At 37.9% G+C, this 14,526-nt stretch overlaps 6 protein-coding genes across 6 annotated transcripts; 2 read left to right on the top strand and 4 right to left on the bottom strand.

Annotated features, from left to right (window-relative positions):
* Nucleotides 1-151: 151 nt before the first annotated feature.
* On the top strand, nt 152-1,051 carry FDP41_013142 (uncharacterized protein; the record flags this gene model as incomplete). The annotated part of the gene is made up of 1 exon (XM_044703740.1): nt 152-1,051. One exon carries the CDS (start codon nt 152-154, stop codon nt 1,049-1,051), a length of 900 nt encoding a protein of 299 aa, XP_044565372.1.
* A 150-nt stretch (nt 1,052-1,201) lies between these two features.
* FDP41_013143 (uncharacterized protein) lies at nt 1,202-4,903 on the bottom strand (the record flags this gene model as incomplete). Its single annotated transcript, XM_044703741.1, has 1 exon — nt 1,202-4,903. The coding sequence occupies one exon, from the start codon at nt 4,901-4,903 to the stop codon at nt 1,202-1,204; it is 3,702 nt and encodes a 1,233-aa protein (XP_044565373.1).
* A 379-nt stretch (nt 4,904-5,282) lies between these two features.
* Nucleotides 5,283-8,428, bottom strand: FDP41_013144 (uncharacterized protein; the record flags this gene model as incomplete). The annotated part of the gene is made up of 2 exons (XM_044703742.1): nt 5,283-7,136; nt 7,202-8,428. The coding sequence occupies 2 exons, from the start codon at nt 8,426-8,428 to the stop codon at nt 5,283-5,285; spliced, it is 3,081 nt and encodes a 1,026-aa protein (XP_044565374.1).
* Nucleotides 8,429-9,083: 655 nt separating this feature from the next.
* On the bottom strand, nt 9,084-10,322 carry FDP41_013145 (uncharacterized protein; the record flags this gene model as incomplete). The annotated part of the gene is made up of 4 exons (XM_044703743.1): nt 9,084-9,949; nt 9,996-10,011; nt 10,094-10,219; nt 10,287-10,322. 4 exons carry the CDS (start codon nt 10,320-10,322, stop codon nt 9,084-9,086), a joined length of 1,044 nt encoding a protein of 347 aa, XP_044565375.1.
* A 719-nt stretch (nt 10,323-11,041) lies between these two features.
* On the top strand, nt 11,042-11,791 carry FDP41_013146 (uncharacterized protein; the record flags this gene model as incomplete). The annotated part of the gene is made up of 1 exon (XM_044703744.1): nt 11,042-11,791. The coding sequence occupies one exon, from the start codon at nt 11,042-11,044 to the stop codon at nt 11,789-11,791; it is 750 nt and encodes a 249-aa protein (XP_044565376.1).
* A 114-nt stretch (nt 11,792-11,905) lies between these two features.
* Nucleotides 11,906-14,374, bottom strand: FDP41_013147 (uncharacterized protein; the record flags this gene model as incomplete). Its single annotated transcript, XM_044703745.1, has 1 exon — nt 11,906-14,374. One exon carries the CDS (start codon nt 14,372-14,374, stop codon nt 11,906-11,908), a length of 2,469 nt encoding a protein of 822 aa, XP_044565377.1.
* Nucleotides 14,375-14,526: the final 152 nt, after the last annotated feature.

Below are 14,526 nucleotides of genomic sequence, written 5' to 3' on the forward strand. Positions count from 1 at the left end.
CATGAAGAATGTATCATCAAGAAACCTTTCAAAATGAGCTGGTTTCATCCTTTCGAGATTCAAACTTGATCGTCTTCCCGCCCAAAACCGTTAAATTTCAACCAAAAAAATCAGTCCACCACCACACAACACCTCCCTGAAGCATTCGAGAATGAGTGACGCATATTTTGTTGGCCGCAAAGAATTACTCGCTTGGCTGAACGATACTTTTGGGTTCGGATTCGAGAGAATTGAACAAACATGCACCGGAGCTTGTGCCTGCCAAGTTTTTGATTGTTTATATCCTGGAGTGGTTCCTCTCGGAAAGGTCAATTTTGAAGCCAGATTTGATTATGAATATATCAAGAATTACAAGATTTTACAAGGAGTATTTACAAAGTTGAACATACCCAAAGTAATTGAGGTGAACAAACTAATCAAGGGAAAATATCAAGACAATTTAGAATTCTTGCAATGGCTTAAAAGGTTTTACGACGTTCATCACCAGGAGGGTTCCGAGTATGATGCAGTGGCAAAACGAAATGCTGCCATTAAAGAGTATAGAATGTTGAACTCAAAAGGAAGCTCATCAACTGTAAATGCAGGTTCCTCCCTGGCCTTGTCAACGACATCCTTGTCTTCAACGAACAGCAGCCGAGTCGAGCTCAACAGTACAATCTCGTCATCCATGGGCGCACCTTCCCAACGAAAACCCAATCTCAATACATCAATGACATCAACAGTTTCTTCAAAGCAAAACGTGAAGAACATCAATACAACAAGAGGCGGAAAGGCTCAACAAGAGAAAAAACCAATTACCAAACCATATGCTTCACTGCAGTTACGCATTGAAAATTTAGAAAGAGAAAGGGACTTCTACTTTCAAAAGCTCAGAGACATTGAATTGTACACACAAGCCATTGAAGACAACCCAAATGCCACGCAAGAACAATTATCATTCATGAGGGATATTCAAAAAATTTTATATGCCACGGATGAAGATTTTGTTTCTGTTGAGGATGACGAAATCATGAGCGACTCTAACAAGGAAAATATTGCCCTTGAACAATAAAAAGCAATTTTCAAAATGTGTTGGTCAAAATTGATTGTTGAATTTGTTGCTTAAATAGTGGCGCCTAAAATAATTTATTGTATTGGAACACCTGGAATGCAAATGTTTCTTGGAGTTTTCCCATCGTTCGCAATGACAGGTACAAGTAAATCAGGAGCAGATGGTATACTCGTCCCTGTTTTGACATTGTAAAACATTTGGCCCTTCGCTAACTCCTCTTGCAATATTCGCATCTTTTTCTCCTCCCATTTCTTCTTGGCTTCCTCTTGATGCTTTAGCATTCGGGTCATGGTGGCAACTTTTGTTAAGGTGAGCTTTAGGCGTTTCTTTAGGTGGTTTTGGTACTGATGGAGCTTGTGGTTTGTATGTTTTTTCTTTCTTTTGTACACTGTAGGTAGGAACTTCTTGTATCTCATTAGTTTTAATCTTGGCCTTATATCTAATTTGCTTCATGGTGTTATAAAGTTTCATCATGAGAGCTACCATTGATCGAGTTAATCGACTTGGATTTCTCTTCGTCTTGGTTTCATCATCCGCCTCTTCAATCAGAAAATTCAATTGCTCTCGAACGGCCTCTCTGTATGAAATGCCTCCGTTCTTTCGTTTTGGAGAAATTGGGCTACCTCTTGGAGATTCTGTTTGTGATTCTGCACCACCATTAGTCTTCTTTTTAGCTTTTAGTTCCTTATCTATTTTCTTATTTAAGCCAATCCAATCATTCATAAACTCTTCTTCAGAATATTTGGCATTATTGGGGCCCTTTTGGTTTGTAAAATAATTTAAGAATGTTAAAAACTTTCTCAATCGTTTGTGTGAAAAGTATACATATTCAATCAGCTTATCAGCCTCCACCAAAATGATATTAATAATATATTTGAGCTCGTCCACATCATTAACTTCCTCAATTTCACGCAAAATTTCGCTCGTTGGTTTAAACTCTTCTGTGTAACCCTTGTATAGAGAGATGGAGGATACGTCAAAGTGATCATTTCCGTCTTCCTCCTTCGCTCCCGTTGTCTCCTCACCACCATCAGCACCTGAAGAAGCATCTCCTTTTGTGAATTTGGATTTAGCAAGCCTCAGACGTTTGAGCTCTGTGTTCAGTTTTAATATTTCTGCCTCAGCCTTTTCTTTTTCCATCAGCCATTTTCTTCTCTCATTGTCCATATTTCTTTGCTCCAGTAATTCATGTCGTCTGTCTGTTTCAGAGGTTGGCTTTCTACCAGCTTGTATTCTTCTTGGATTCTCATCAACATGTTTTTCTTGAGATGCTTTGGTTATTGCTTGAAAGTCGTTAAGCGTTTTTCCCAATTCCTTATTCTCCAATTCTTCTGAGTTAACACCTTTGTCAACTAGCATGTTTCTCAATTTTTTAATTTCTTCTGTCATCTTTTGAATAACGTCGTTAGACATGCTTAGTTGTTGATTCTGCTCTTCTATTTTAACGAAATGCTGCTCTTCCATGTCCACCAATTTCTGTAACTCATACGCATCAAAGTCCTGATTTTTCATTCTGTCATTCTCCAGCCTTTTCACAGTTTTAAATAAAGTTTCTGCTGTCAGGTAAAGTCTCAACTCTGTTGGAGTAAATTTTTCCAAATCAATGGTCGTTGGAAAAAAGCCTAACTCAGATTTGTCGACCTCATAATTGTAAAAATTGTCCATAATCCATACGGGGCTAATATCTGTGCGTTTATGTTCAGGATCGTGAAATTCTTCGTCTGACAAGTTCTCAATGTCGTCAAAAGCTAAAGAGGACGTTTCTGACTCTTCGTCATCTGAGGGTTTGTCTAAAGAGTTTTTCGTTTTCATTTTTGGTTTGGTTCTGCGAGGTTCATCCTCTTCTGATTCATTCTGATATTCCTGTTGCTTTTTCTTGGTTTTCTTACTTGATGCCGCGCTTTGTTCAAACTCTGAATGGGGGGAGGGTTTTGATATATTAGTTGGAATACTCGATAAATCATATCCATCCAGGTATGTGTCTTCTGGGAGTGTCATGGTCACATTCTTTTCAAAGTCTTCTAAATCGAACTCTCCATCGCTTCTACCAGTGAGGATATACTTCAAATCAATAAGCTTACAAATATCGGGCGATTTAAGCCGACCAATTATTGCTTTCAATAAATTTTGCTGCTCGTAATACCTTTCCTTTAACTTGTCATGAAAGTCTGAATGTCGTTTATCTCTGTCCATTAAATTCTCTATCAGTTTTTCTTTATCTTGAACTCTCGATTTCAAGGTGTTCACAGAAGAATGAGCATCATCAAGCTCTGAAATAGAAGCACCAATGTCTGTCTCTATTTTCTTAAACTTTGCCGTTATCTTTTTCAAAAATTGTTTTCGTTTCTCTTCATCTTTAAAAGTTTCAGCGTTGAAGTCTAATAGGCTGAATTTCATATTCTTGTATTCCTCAAAGATGGTTTTAAGCCTATCCAGAGTTGTGACAATGCTCTCTTGTACGTCTACCAGTGGCTCCAGAACATTTTCGTTTTTCACATCAAGCATTTCTTCAATATCCATCACCTCTTCCTTATTCTCGGTAAGATTTTCTGCTTCTTCATCGTAAGACTTTATCCAGGCCATGACACCTTTCAGAATATTTGTTCTGTTATTTTGTCGTTGGTCTAAATCTTTTGTAATATCAGCAATTCTATCTCTGCTTTGATTTATAACTCCAAGTCGATCAACTTGTTCTTTGAACACCAAATCTGAAATCTCGTCAACGCTCAAAAATTCAACTTCGTTGTTCATGTTTTGTGCTCCTTCATATTCTTGCAATAATTTATCAATCCGTCCAAGACCTTGCATCATCCTTTCAGCTTTCAGCTGTCGTGCTTTAAGCAAGTCATTCATTCTTTTTTTTTTCAACTTTTTAAATTGTCCAGGTAGCATTCCTGATGCTAAGTGAGCAAGTTCTTCGTTGACTCTTTTTTCCAGCCTTTCATATTCAGATTTCGTGATCTTGTCGGACATAGGAATGTCAATATCTGCCTGGTCCAATATTTCTTGCAACATGTGTGATTTTGGTTGATATTTCGTTGCATATCTTGAATTATCATTTACAATGAGAATTTTTACAGAAGCTTTGTCGTCTAAGTCGGCGCTGTTTCCGTTCATAGAGATCTTTTGTTTGTTGTGATGGTTATGTAATCGAGGAGTCTCAATTATTCCAAAGTCTTGCTCAAACTCATCATCGAACGATCCAAAGCCCTTCTCTCTCCCAGAAGTAGGGGAAATAGAGCCTTTTTGTCTTCTATGAATATTAGTTCGTAAAATGGGTAATCCTTTCTTGTCTTCATAAAAACTTGAATTACCGGTCCTAAATGAGCTTTCAGTCAAATCATCATCTCGGAAAGAGGTTTCAATGTCCCCAATTACCGATCTATGTTTCATATTTTCAAATTGTTTTCGGATAATGGGAGAGGTATTTTCCTTATACTTGTTTAATTGCTCTCTAAGAACTGCGGGGGATGGTGATATCGATCTCTCCTCATTTGCTCTTCCATGATGATTCTTTTTATGCAACATGTATGGAGACAGCCTTCCAGATAATAGGTCAGAAGACTGCGGTCGTTGTTTCGGAAAATGAGCCACAGCTGCTGGAGTGCGAACTAAGAGGCCCTTTTGATAATGTTGAGGTTTGGTGGGATAGTGCTCCAACATGATTCGGTCTCTATCAAGCAACAGGTTTGATCCTGAGTTGTTGATATTCGAGTGGTAGTTGTTGTTGCCATGAAAATGTTGTTGATGATTCAAAAATCCCGATGCTTTTGGCTGATTGTTTGAAGTTGATGATCCTGTAGATGTGCTCGAGATGAGAGTGGGCGGCAAAGATCTCGCCGTTTGACTCATATTTTTCTTATTGAAAAGAATTTAAATATTTAAAAGGAGTCTGAGGCCATCAAAAAGTCATTTGAGAACAAGACGAAGAGCATTCTAAAATGACATTCAGTTTAAACGTTCTGGAATGTCATCATTGTTCCAAGAGTGGAGAGCTTAATTGCAATTTTAGGAACAAGAGATGTGGCTGATGCAATACTATTAAAATTTGGCGCCAAATTCTTCAGGTTTGACAACAGTCCCGAGAGATCTCAATAGTCGATCGACTCAACACACAAATTGACAAGTGTTATATTGAGAATAATAATATCAAAAATTCGTACAAATGTTTTGAATGGAACAAGTCTGTTACAATTAGGTCAATGTCCAAAAACACTGATATATGTGCTTTCTAACGTTTTCTTCTTGAAACAGTTGGAGAATTACAAGCTTCCTCAATATAGCTCTCTATAATGTCTTGTTGCCTTATATTGGAGATGAGTTTAAACGCTCCACCAAGAGGAGGAGAAGTAGGATCCTTATTGTTGTTGAAATTACTCGTGGGAGTGATCGTGTTAAGCTTTGCCAATACTTTTTGATCGATTCGAGGAGAGAATTTCAAAATTTCTGAATTGGATGGAGTAGAGGGAGTCTCGTTGGAAGATTGCAACAAGAGAGGAGACATTCTTGGACTGGTGGTTGTCATTGTTACAGAAATGCTGGTGGTTGGTGTAGCAGTTGAAACGGTGGCACTCCTTCCTTTGGTTGGGCTTCCAGGTGTCGCATCCATTTCATTCAATGTTGATGGTTTTTCAAAAAGACTGGTGGATCGACGGTGCAATCTAGGAGGTATCTCTTCTTCTTGTTGCGGTTGTTGAGGATGCTGTTCCATTGACTCTTCTTCCATTTCTCGTTTCATATCCGAAAGAACATGATCAAAGTCTTTTGGATAGTTGCCACTAATTCGAAATTGCTTGTCGTCAACTCCAATGTGAACTTCATGATGGAATTTTGCGGGATTGGGAGCCTTAATGACAATGTCACGCTTATCACGAGGTAGTTTAGGAGCTCCTTTTGGAGTTGAGGTTGGAGTGCTTGTATTTGAGACGGCTCCGTTATTGGTTGAAGAAGAATTTTCTCCATAGCCGACCAGTCCTTTAAGTTGACTAATGATGGTGGGTCGCGAAATGGATCTCTTTCTATGTGGAGTTTCTACTTCATCTGAATTATTTACATGATTCTTATTTACATTGGGTTTGAGATGATTATTTTCTAATTCTGCAGAATTGGCCAAGAGAATTGGCCGAGAGGAAATGTCATAAAGTTCAGGAGGTGATGACTGGCCACCATGATCGCCATGTTGTTGTGACTTGATATGATCGAATTCACTGCCATCCTCTCCTCCTACAGTAACCCTGAATTGATTAGAGATGTTTGAGGGTTGAATGGCAGAAGGTAATGAAGAATACATGTTTCCATCACGTGGTGTGATTGGAGTTTTTTTCTTTGGTGTGTTAATCTTTTCTTCTTTTGTGAACTCTTTGTGTTTAGGTTTTTTTGGTTTCAAATCAATGTTATCTGGCAACTTCTCCCCTAATAATGTATATGCATTATGGAGAAGAATTCTTAATTCGTCAGAGTCGTAACTTGTGGCCCTAAATTTTTGAATCCTATGCAAAATATCCGACACTTGTTTGAAATTATCCATATTCTGAACTGATTTGTATTGCTCTAGCCTTTCTTTCAATTTGGTGACAATATGTTCACACACTTGTTTCATTTGAGAGAATCGAATCATATAAGGCTGATTCAAAATTTCCTCAGCAGAAGGCCTATCTTTGTGATGTTTGTTAAGCATTTTTACAATTAGCTCGATCATTGGAATTTCTTGAGGATAACGGTTGACCATGTCATTCACTAGAGCACCCTCTTGTCTGAGAGTTACAATACGTTCCACTTGTTTGCTCTTAAGTGTCATGAGTTCGTACATTACACATCCGAGTGACCAAATATCTGTCTCTGATCCGTACTCATCATTATTTACAACCTCTGGAGACCAATATTTCATGGTACCCACTTGAGAAAACAATCCATGAGACTTGGGAATGTTTTTTGCCAGGCCAAAATCGCCCAGTACTATCTTACACGTGTGCTCTGAACATTCTTCAAGAAAAATGTTTTCAGGTTTCAAATCTCGATGAATAATTTTTCTCTTGTGAATGAAATTTAAACATGAAGCCATTTGTAAAATAAAGTCATAGATCCACTGAAAAAGGAATCACATTCAATAAATCGTATGAAATTCACTCCATTTGAAATGAAAAAACCTACGTGTATCGAAATTTTCATTTCTTTCTTTTCGTATTCTTCGATAAATTGTCTCAAATCGCCTTTTTCATAATATTTCATTGTGAACATGGCTCCAGGTTGTAAACTGGTGAGCATTTCATAATAATCATAGACTTTCATTACGCTCTCATGCTCTAGTGATTTCATTAATTTATACTCGCCATAGACATTGGGCATGACATTTCCAGAAGGTGACACAATTTTTAGAGCCATTCTTTCCCCTGAGGGACATCCGTCAAATTCCTCACGACATAAATAGACACATCCAAAACAACCTCTTCCCAGTATGCTCTCAATATGAAAGGATCTCTTAGTGTGCTTTTTCAACAATTCCTCACTCACAGTTTTTGGCTTGATGAACGGTTTTTGTGGAAGAGTATTGTTTGAAGGAGGTGATGCAACAAGTTGTGATGAATCTACAATGAGAATTCGATTCTCATAAATGTCTAAGAAAGCCTTGAGTGGTTCATCATACGGAGAATCAATCGTAGTCAAATTGGCATTCGTTGCATTGTTGGGTGTGTTGTTGTGGTTGTTGTTTGTGTTTTCATGGTTCCCATCAATCTGAGGTCTCTTTGGTTGAGAAGAAGCGTTGCTTGTTGCAAAGCAAACTTCACAACCTGTTGTTGGATCCGCAGTTGTAGGAGTACTCGTTGTTGATGAAGGAGTGCTGATGGAATTGGTACAAGCCAACAATAATTGCTGTTCGAGAGTGATTTGACTCTTTTGTGGAGGAGAGGGATTCTTCTCAATTCTTATTGTCGTTCGATTGTTGTTCGTGTTGTTCATGTTTCTGTTGTTGTTGCTGTTGAAATACAAAGTACTTGAATTGGTAGTGTCGCATGGAGAACGAATTGGAAGAGTATCGAGAGAAGGTGTTGTTGTTGTCCATGGTGAGGATGAATCCGTATGGATGCTGTTGTTGTTCATATTACCACTACTACTAGTACCACCACCACCACCACTCGTTGTGGAACAAGAAGGAGAAGAGGCTTTTACTGGAAGAGGAGGAAGAGGTTGTCTTGGAGAGATTTTCGGTACGACGACGACGACATGAGTGCCATCATCATTAGTGGTATCACCACCACTACCACTACCACTACCACGAGGATTATGTGTTGAATTCGTGATCGTCGTGGGGCTGCTACCACTAGTTGTTGTTGTTGTTGCTGGTAATGGAGGTAATGTTTTCATCGATGTTGTAGTCATGTTCCGTGGGGGTTGTGGTGGCTCATTGAAAGTCATCATGATGATGAAATCCACTTGTTGAATCTATTTGAATGTTGTTGTTGTTTCTTGTGTAATTATAGTTTGATGGAGATTATTAATGATACAAATTGATTTGATGGAATGACAAATGCTACCGAAGGAGAAGAGAATGTGTATGATTTATCCGTAACGGTGGAATAATGAACAAGAAGTGAGATTCGGTCTATTGTTGAGCTTTATCACATTGAGCCAATGAGTTTTATTCTCATATTTTTATGTTTGAATTGCATGACAGTTGAACGATGCTTTGTTAAATAAGACCCAAAGAGAAATTGGAAAGAGTAAGGAATTGAGAGAATGGTTAGAGTCTCTCTGAAAATACAACAGTGCAGAAACCGTGTTTGATGGAGTGTGAGGTTTCCAAACTTGGTTTAATAAAAAGTCTACACCCTGCGTTTATTAATAATTCATGTATGCATGGACGTGTAGAGACTTTTCGTCCTGCTTTTGCTGAGCCATCATTGCTAATATTCGCTTTGCACATGCAAGCCATTCATTCATATTAGATGAGGTGCAGCCAGAGCTCTCTAGTTTGATGCCATTCAGTAGCTGTTCATTTCACAATGAATATATAAACAGCAATCATCGCACTTGCTTATCGAAATCTGTCATCCACAAGTCCACTTCTTACAGTTATAAAAGTTGGAGAGTGGTTTGAAAATTTTTCGTTAGTAGGCTTAATGTTAGATGTGGAGAACCCAGTAGCAATAGGAGAGGTTCCAGTTGAGGATGTTTGAGACCCTGTGGATGGTGTGGATCCTCCTAAGCCACAACATCCACCTCCAGACCTTGTCACAGCAGCAGGGCTTGAAGATCGTATGGAATAAGAGCTAGAGGTTGTGGAAAGAAAATCGTCGTCAGTTGATCTTGCACCTCTATTTTGAGATGTTTGTGATGAGAATTCGTGTCTTTTTCTGTGAGATTCTACCAATTTCTTTGCGATTATCATGAACATTTCATCAATTCCTTCATTGTCTTTGGACGATGTTTCAACATAAATTGCATTAATACTTTGAGCATATTGAATCATGTCATAGAATGGATATGAAGGGTCATTATAAACACCAGTGGCTCCAAATGGATTGTCAGCTCCGTTATTCGATTCATTTACTTCGCTTATCGGAGATTGAGAGTTAGGATCATGATGTTGGGGAGGAGTTGAGCCAGTGGAGGCTGAGGTTATTGATGTATAAGACCCAGTCCTATCTGCCGATGAGATGTTATCAGATCTGTTAGATTTGTTAAGGTAGTTCTTAATAAAAGTTCTCCATTCGGATGTTTCCCTTAGTAAATCACATTTTGTGCAATTTATCACGATCAAAATGTCGTCATCAGCATGCATTTGTAGTTCTTTCACCCAATTTTTAACATTTTCTGCAGTTTGAACTCGCATGCTGTCAAAGCAAATAACAGCACATGCTGCTCCACGATAGTACATAGGCAACATTGACTTGAATCGTTCTATGAATGTAGGTAAGCTTAATACCTGAGTATTTGAAAAACATACCTTGTCCAGCAGTATCCTACAAGAATGTTGCAATGCGAAGATTGTACAAATATAAATACAATGATTTGAAAACCAATTGTGTTGACGTGACAACGTACCCATAATTGTAATGCAACAACTTCATCATTGCATAGTAATCTCTTTGTAGAAAAGGTCGCACCAATGGTTGGTGTTTGTGCTCTAAATTTGTTTGTGTTATATCTTGCAAGAAGACATGTTTTGCCCTAATGATGTTTTTCAAGTAAATTCATGATGATTTTTTTCAAATTTTTTCAAACATGGCATACATACCACGCCCGAGTCTCCAATTAGCACAACCTTGTGCATTTGTTCATTTCTAGGTTTGTACATGATTCAAACATTAAACTCCAATAATGATAACGAGTAGTTGCTTTTGCGCTTGATCGATTATAATTTAACAATCTGTTTGTGTTTGCTCCGAGATTTCCACTCCGCAACAAATCCAAACAACAAATAATCTCGCTCTCTTTCCAATATTTAAATATGAAACCACACCGTAGCAACAACGCTGTGGTCAAAGGTGATCGCGATGGAGTCCTTTGGTTCAACCGCCAATTTTTTTTCAGTGTTCCAGCGTCTTCGTTCAATTTTCCTAATCTTTAAAAAAACCGTTTATTTCTAACGATCATCATCATGAAAGAATGATTTCGGAATGATAAGCGTCAACGGGAAGGATTGAACTGCAGTATATGGCAAACGACAAGAACAGAAATTTAGCAATTTGGTCATGTTGAAAATGATGATACGATTAAGAGCAGAAGATGGTGATGATCGCTATCCACGTATGGAAGGTTGATGAGTCTGTTCTGTGCTTCCACCACACGCTCACGGATAGCTTTTTTCATTGCTCGTTCATGCTGCTTCAAAAAGAAAAGAAAAACTTTCGGCAAAGCTTTTCTCAACAAATATTAATCAACAACAAATAACAACAACAACTTCATTGTTCCAAACACGTGTTTTGATGATGATGAGAGTGATCGTGTTTAATTGTCTTTCAATTCCGAAACCAACAACCACCAAAAAAAATGACTTCAAGCTTTTGGGATTTATGGGCTGGTTGGCCTTTCGTAACGAAACATATTGGTGTTTTTGCGTTTGCCATGACTTGTGCTGTGTCCTTCAAATTTATCTCACCCTATTATTTTGTCTTGTTGTTTGATCGGATATTTAGTGTGGATATTGAATTTTGGAGACTGATTACAAGTTCTTTCTTTTTTGGAGGCTTCGGAATGAGTTTTTTGTTTGCATTCTTGATTTTTATACAATATAGTGCACAATTAGAGAAGGATAGATTTGATGGACGTGTTGCTGATTATATTTATTGTATTATTGTGGGAATAATGGCCATGAGTGTGTTTGCTTATTTCACGTCAGCTATGCTTTTATCGAGTTCTCTCATGATGTATTTGGTGTATATTTGGTGTAATTTTCATCCTGATAGCAATTTGAGATTAATGTTTGTACCTGTTGAAGTGCCAAGCAGGTATTTTCCTTTTGCACTTGCTGCTTTGCATATTGTTTTGGGAGGAGGAATGGAGACACTTATTGAGGATGGTATTGGAATATTGTGCGGACACATTTATTACTTTTTAGAGGAAAAGTATCCACAAGAATATGGCTCAAGGTTATTGACAACTCCTTCAATTCTTTATTGGATATTCCCACCAAACACAATGCCACAAGTCCATGGCGTTCATGGCAATATTCAACGACAACCTCCACCACCAGAGAGAGGAGGATTTCAAGGCAGAGGAAGAGTTCTGGGCCACAATTAAGCGAGGCTAAATTCATGATCCTGATCTGTTGAAGTTTTTGTATAAACATGATTTTTCATCAGCTGAACATTATTGTGTAGCCTAGGGATGATTGGAGCAATAGTGACGCTTTTATTAAGTACCGAAACGCTTTCTGTCAATCACAGGTGGCAACAATTCCTCCGTATGAATTTTGTAATCAAAGCAAGCCATCAATAATTCATCGGTGTTCACATGTGCAAAACCCACCATATCTTCAGATTTACCTTTTCTGCTCGATAACACGTAATCTTTGATTTGATAAGTGTTAGTATTCATAATAAAACATCGATTAAGGGATGTGATAAAGAAGTGGTCTGGAGATATTTGATGGATTGAAGTAATGGTGGACTGATTCAATTTTTCCGAGGGAAAGTTAAGAGGAGACACCATGGTACGACGTCTGTCAGCTTCAAATACGGTAATAGTATTGGGAGAAGTGAGAGAATAGAACGAAGAGCATTTGGAGTTGCATCTATCAAGAAAGTCCAACTTGTATAAGAATCCGTTATGAGTTGGCAATTCTACTTCAAAGTGCACCTTATTCTTTTGTGAAGATAAATCTTCCACTCGATAGGTCATGAAGACATTTCCTTTAGAAACTACTATATACTTTTCGTTGGCAATTAGACCGTTAATGGAGTTCGAAAATAGGGCAAAAGGTGAGTCAGATCTTTCTAAATTTGTGTCAATCTTGGTGGAGAGTTGAACCGATGAAATGAGCGTTTCATTCTCAACATCAAAAATTTGCATGGTGGAACAATCTCTGGCAACAACGACCACATATTGATTTCCAGCAAAAGCAGCATAGTGGCCAGGCGTAATACCATACTCAGGCTCAGATAAATTGAGCTTCTTTTCTAATGTGACAGCATGGGAGGACTCTTCGTATTTTAGCTTGATTAAATAGGTGGAATCAATAGAGCTCACACAGATGTATTTACCATTTGGTGAAATTTCTGACCTAGAGCTGTACCAATTTCCCTTACTCTTCACTTTTAACTGCATGAGTATAGATGCAGGTTCATCCAAACTCACACGTCTATATTCAACTGTTGGTTCTGGTAAATGTAAGAGGGTAAGAGTATTTGCCATGTTGTCGAAGAGAGCAACTCTTCTTTCGTGAGCCACTTTCAAAACATCTCTATTTGGCTTAATCCTGAGTCTGTCAAAGATTTTGTCTTTCAAATCTTGTTGTCTGTAAAATATTTCCGTCTTCATTCTCAAAATGGCACTGTTGAGCCCACCAAAGTAAAGTGTCTTTTCTTTTTCACAATAAATAATGTCACACAAATCATGGAGAGATGGTCTTTTTCGAATCACAAAAACGTATTTCTTTCCAACTTCCTTATACATAGCAATGCTACCATCCACTCCAGTCGAATAAATAATTCCAGGTTTTTCAATACAGATCTTCAAAACGTCTCCAGTGTGTCCCTTGATGGAGTTAACAATAGCTCCTAGAACATAGTCACAAAAGTGAATATTTCCTTCTGAATCTCCAACAACAATCATTCTATCGTTGAGAATTTCCATACACCAGCAAAAAGAATTCTTTAAATTAATCTTATAGATCAGAGTTCTCTTGTTCAAATCGAAACAGAACACTCCAGTCATACCACCAACTAGAATCTTATTTCCATTATCAATGAACTTTGTTGTCAACATTCTGTGACTATTCTGACAGTGTGCATACTTTTTACCACTTGGTGGTTCATTGGTTCGAGCTGGAGCCAAAAAGAACTTGAGGCTCAAATCTTCTTCCTGAATGAGCCTAACAGCTCCATCCTCACAAGCAATTGCAATAAGATTCTTTTCCTCACAATAATCCATGGCCCATATGGCGCCTCCAAGAACAGCTGTCGAAATTCTCTTTGGAATTTGCTTCTCCAAATCCCATTCAGTAATCATACCATGCAAACCAGCAGTAAATAATTGATTATTCTTTGTCCAAATCATCGCTTCCACAGTAGTGCCAATCTTTCCTGGAATTCTTTTAATAAGAGCGCAATTCTCGCTCGGAGTCATGTTTCTCGTTTTTTCAGAACTATTACTTGTTCCTCGATTGAAAACAGAGTTATCAAGAGACCAAATTTCAATTTCACTATTAAATCGAGCAACTGCTAACATGGTCTGTCCAGGATTCAAACAAAGTCTCTTGATGGGAGAAATATGAATGTTTTTCGTTACATTCAACGCATCCACCAAGAAGGAATGTTTTTGTTGATGACGATTCTCTTCCGATACTTTCTTTTTCTTGTTCCGACTCTCAAAAGTATCTTTCTCTTGTTCCGATTCGTCCATGAGAGTTTGTGGTTGTTCAGAGTCATCCTCCTGCTCCCCCTCTTCATGATAGGAGACTCCTTCTTGTTCATCATCATTCTGATGATTTTCCTCCTGAGAGATAATTGAAGCCTTTTCTTCTTCCTCTCGTTCCAATTGTTCATGTTTTCTCTTTTTCAACGCAATCATTATTTCTTCATCCTTCTTCTTCTTTTTATGGGTTGCTAACGAGGATGAAGAGTTCGATGATGAAGTTTTTGAGGAAGAAACTTTTTTCTTCATTTTTTTTGATGAATTGAATTTTCCAAAGTTTGAGAATTGAACACAAAATTTTAATGACATTCATGAAGATGATTGAGATAGACTCTTTTGTATGTACATATTTAGGACAGAGGAGACAGTATTAAACCTAGTAGTGTAGTTAGTAGTGAATT

Source organism: Naegleria fowleri, assembly GCF_008403515.1.
Source record: "Naegleria fowleri strain ATCC 30894 chromosome Unknown tig17, whole genome shotgun sequence".
Taxonomy (NCBI): Eukaryota; Heterolobosea; class Eutetramitea; order Acrasida; family Naegleriidae; genus Naegleria; species Naegleria fowleri.